Here is a 5,135-nt window from a genome sequence, read left to right on the forward strand (position 1 = left end):
AAACATAACGACAATCTCAACATCTTTTATGCACTCCGATATATCATGAATCTCTATGGTTCGAAATAAGTTAGATCAAGTTACAAGACACCAAAAGTATGATCCACGAATAGTTGTAATAAAGTCAAGGTTTGATGATAATAACCTAACATTTTCATGAAAAACAATTCATTAATCCAACGAGCACAAACATCTTCAAGTTGGCACTATCCTAAGCACCCACCATCATTAAGTTGGCATTATCTGAACATAATTGGGTTAGATCAACGAAAATAACTCTAAAAATGTATGAAATCAATCATTAAATAAATTGAATGTAACCAAAAGCAGTTAAGTTGGCAGAGTTTAATAACACAAGCAAACATGTTTAAAGACACCATGACTGTGAATACAAAATTTACTTGTTAGCACTTCAATTGTCTACATAACGTTTAACTTAAAATTGGGAGGTCATTACAATTGAGTTCAAGATGCTCCCAAAATTATTGTCAATGCTTTGCATACACCAGAGTAGCGTGCTTCCATTTGTTTCCTCTGTCGTTTAGGCAATCTATTCAATAAACATCTGACATGTCTCTTCTTTGACATCAAAGGTATGACATCATCAATTTCTTGATCAACCATCTCCTGCGTTTCTCCCGACTTGTCCTCAACTGTGCCACCAGCCTAGTTCCTTTATAGCCTCTTTCACTTTCATTGCTTCCGTGTAGGTAGTTCCTGCAAATTAACAAAAATATCACTATAATTGAACCCTGATAATAAAACCGATACATGGAAAGTATAAATAAAATACCAAATTGATGAAAGTACCTTCATGAAGATTGTGGCGTCTGGCGAGTTTTCAAGAAAGAAATTTCTGGCTTTGGTGGACATTTTTACTTTACATGTATCCCTTGAGCCAGAGTCTATATTCAAGCTAATCAAGTTCCTAAAGGGCGAAGGCTGAGCAGATAGTAAATCCGAGAATGAGGAGATACACTGCATATATATAGATTATTATGCATATGAATACACAAGTTGTTTAATACTTCCCTTGTCAAAAACTTTAGGCATTAAAAACGATATTACAGGAGCATCTGGTCATTTGAATAAATGTTCATAAATTACAAAATACAGTTATGACACGGTTAACCAAAACCACCGATTATAGTTGGTAGGTGCATATGGATAGAATTTTGCATACAGATCTACTTCCCTTTCCGTTTAAATGTAATTACCAACGTTAATTATTTATTCTAAGAAAAGGGTGTCAGACAATAAACATGTCATTATAGCTGATACTAGATCACCGTACCTCAACAATGTCTAAGTTAAGCGTAAGAAATCTGACACTATGGAGGTCTTGAAACATGTTAATAAAACGACGAGCATCTTCCGACCTCTTTCCGTAAATGCGCAAACTGACAGTCACTTTGTTCACAGAAAAATGCCAGTTTTTAAACCAATGTGGAGTATGGTAACCTTTGTAGCAGAATGACGAAAGTCCTGATGGTATATTCAAGTCTCCAATTGAACATTGAATTATAGTAAGATTCACAAGTTGATGTGCAATCACATTGATATTATAACCTCTGTTATTATCTAGTCTAAGATTAGCAAGTCGGGGGGTGATAATTTCTAAAACCTTAGCCTCGACCGTAATATTTTCTAAAGTGAGGTTCTGTAAGTTGACACATTTGGAGAAAAGATCAAGGGATTCACGTCGATCATCACACAATGACATATCTTTTAGATACAAAGTCGTTAATGCTGGAAAGTCCCAAGGTGTTTTGGGTGTAAGGCAAAGCGCATAAACGGAGGTTCTAAATGTGAGATGCTTAAGAGTCTGAGACTTAAAGAGAGAAGGAGGACATTCATTCCTGGTTGTACTATACACGATTAGTTCATGGACATTGTGAGAAAACGCATAATTTGCAATCTCTTTCACAAAACCTTGAGCAGCTTCTCCATGGAAACATAGATTTACTGAGGACACTTCTACTTGATGGTTGCGGTGAGACAGAACATGGGTCACGAATTTTGAGAAATCGGCTAATGTTTTAATTCCACTATTCGAAAATTTGAGAGATGGCAATAATGTCCAGAAAAGCTTCCATCTTGGAAACAACAGCAAACACGTTTGAATAGCTAATTTAGTGTCAACGCGAGAGAGGATTTCAAGAATAAGCTCAAGAGGCAAGCCGCTCAATCTATCTTCATCGAGTGCTGCTCTCACATTATTAAGGTCAAAGTCCATTAAATTAGCTCGATACAACAAATGATAACCTGCGGTTCACAATGTATAACTTCATATCGATTACTTGGAAAAAAAAACTATGAGTACTATTTTGATGTGATAAATGTAACCAATAATTTAACAATAAATACAATTTAACAATTATCACACAAATAGAAAACTAATCCTAATCGTGCAGTGACAGTTTAACAGTACGTGTCTGATTCGTTCCACAAGGAGTTGAGTTTTGAAGAATTTATTCACTGATAATTAACTATGTAAGGGGGTTTTGGTTTTTGATTGATTTAAAAATTAAAAAAAAAAAACAATAATTAAAGTAAACGAATAACCAATGAGGGACAACGGTGTTCACTTAGACATTTCCCCTTAATGCTGATTGTTTTTGCGCTGAACCAGTTATCAATGTTCATACAATATATCGTCTTATGGCTACTCATTGATATTCACAAAACCTTAGTTGATAAGACATGATTAACTCACATCAATCTTTTCACATCAACAAAACTATATCTGATTATAGAAATTAGACTCAATCTGGTTTTACTAACATAAAACTCAAACCACACCGATCACCCGAATGCGATTACACAATTGTGAAATTAAAATACCATCCAGTCACCAACTACACTTGTACCCTAATCACTTAGAAATACTCATGTAATTGTCTAGATCACTAGAAGTGTTAAAGCACAAGTTATATATTACGAATTGACTCACATTAGCTGTTTAATAAACTATGTGATTGAATTAAAATATCAAATAAACACAATAATAGATCTTTTGGTTGAACCCTAGTTAAACAATCAATTAATATCAAGAATTGAACAACGCAACATCAACGATTACACAAAAAATATTTAGGTACTCATATATAAACTTGAATCAACGATTAAACAATTAAGCACAAATATTTAATAATTAATCATTGTATAAAACAAATAATTAAAATAAAGATTACCAATTGTATAATGCGGAACAAGAAACCAAATGACTCCGTATGAAGCAACCCCTTGAATTTATGTCTGACTTTCGTCAGCCTCCAGGAACAGGAACAAGAATAAAGAGAATCTTACGGAGTAATTATTAAAATAGAACCTAAAGTGAAAACTAACTCTAAAACTAATTATTTAATAATTGCTATGGGTTGCTAGGAATATTTATTTATAGCCCAAAGACACAAGCGTGCAACCTCCTCCACAACTAAATAAAGGTCGGCCCAACATCAGATAACCGCCAAATGCGAAATCCTTGACCCAAGATTTCAACAAATAATGTTCGCTCTTTTGATTTAAATTTGGCGTTTGAGCTGCTTCCATGGGCACTTCATGTTTGGCGAGGTCAAGTCACGATCCACGAGAATGGTCTGCATCCATTTCTTCAGCGGCGGAACTTAAACTCGACTACAGAAGGGGCGAGTCTAAAAATTTAATAAATTTTTCATTGTCAGGCGAACACTAAAAAAAACCTTATTTTTTGGTAAAAAAAAAAATTTTTAGTGTAAAATTTTTTTTCCCGTTAAATCCAGGGGGACGGATACCCCCTTTGGGTTGCTCTATGTTCCGCCACTGCATTTCTTGTTTCTCTCCATGCACTTTTTGTTAGGAAATATGGATTGTCCAATAAAACTAGAATCATGAATTACTTTCTCAATAGAGTATTTCGCCCCTATGGGTCTTGGGTTGCACGAAATCAATATTGGGATAAGACTAGTTTTAACAATCTTTTTCAAGACCAAGAAAAATTGTCCTTGCAAAAGTATAATGCAGGAAATGTTTGCTAGAATGATGAGAGTGTGAGAGAGGGAAAAAAATCTGAAACCTTTTTCTCAAATGAATGTGCATTTTATTTATAGTTGACCAATGTGTGAATCAAGAGGCACAACCTTTCATAAGTGACCATAATGAAATGGTACACCTCTTGGGAATCAACACCACTTATTTGGTGTCTAAATATGTTGTTTCAATGATAAAAACCGTTCCAAAGTGACCAGAAAATGCCAAGCAACGTTTTGAACCAACATGCCTTTTGGATCAAAAGGCACCCTTTCAGATTCCAGGCTACAAGTCGCGCCGCGGCCTTACACCATACCTAACGTCCACTAGTTTGGCAAAATTCGGTAACCAATTCTGCCTTGGGGCCGCGTTGCGCCTCATATGGCCGCGGTGCGGTGTTGTGATGACCCGAAATTTTCTGACCAAATTTAAACTTAATCTTTGTATGATTAACATTTCCGACACGATAAGCAAAGTCTGTAAAACTGAATCTCAAAATTTTTGAACTACTTTTATATATTTAAATACCCTTCGGTTGTTTTCGACGATTCGCGAACAATTATATGTAAATAGATACATATATACTATAACTTGAAAAGGTAACAATGTATTAATTGTTTGATACCGTACATTAAACTTATTGGTTTAAATATCTATTTGAATATATATGATAAGTTGAAATATTTATTATTAAAATTTATTTATAAATAACTTCCAATGTGTATTTAAAAACTGATTTATGTATATTAAAAAGATATATACATATATATAATTTCAAGTTATTTAGTAAACGATAGTAACATTCGTTTATTGATTCGATTGATATTTAGATAAGTTAACTAAAGCGTTTAAGATGAACCGGTAAAACACTAATTTGCTACAGTATTTTCAAATTGCTACAGTACCCAAAATGCTACAGTGTTTTCGAAAATCACTATTTGCTACAGTGAATTGTTATAGTAGAAATTGTATTTGCTACAGTGAATTGCTACAGTGAAAATTGACTTTGCTACAGTAACTTTGTTACAGTAAAACACTATTTTAAAATGTATTTTAACAAATATCGAGACAATGATTTATAGAAGTAAATGACCAAAACACTCAAATGTATAAGTTATATTTCGAGT

General features: G+C 33.8%; 1 protein-coding gene across 1 annotated transcript; it reads right to left on the minus strand.

The window, feature by feature from the left end:
- Positions 1 to 332: 332 nt before the first annotated feature.
- On the minus strand, positions 333 to 3,304 carry LOC139847823 (F-box/LRR-repeat protein At3g26922-like). The gene is made up of 4 exons (XM_071837546.1): positions 3,195 to 3,304; positions 1,295 to 2,265; positions 811 to 978; positions 333 to 717 (listed from the first exon to the last, which is right to left on the minus strand). Exons 2-4 carry the CDS (start codon positions 2,234 to 2,236, stop codon positions 694 to 696), a joined length of 1,134 nt encoding a protein of 377 aa, XP_071693647.1. The 5' UTR covers positions 2,237 to 2,265; positions 3,195 to 3,304; the 3' UTR covers positions 333 to 693.
- Positions 3,305 to 5,135: the final 1,831 nt, after the last annotated feature.

The sequence above is a fragment of the Rutidosis leptorrhynchoides genome, chromosome 5 (genome assembly GCF_046630445.1).
Source record: "Rutidosis leptorrhynchoides isolate AG116_Rl617_1_P2 chromosome 5, CSIRO_AGI_Rlap_v1, whole genome shotgun sequence".
NCBI lineage: Eukaryota > Viridiplantae > Streptophyta > Magnoliopsida > Asterales > Asteraceae > Rutidosis > Rutidosis leptorrhynchoides.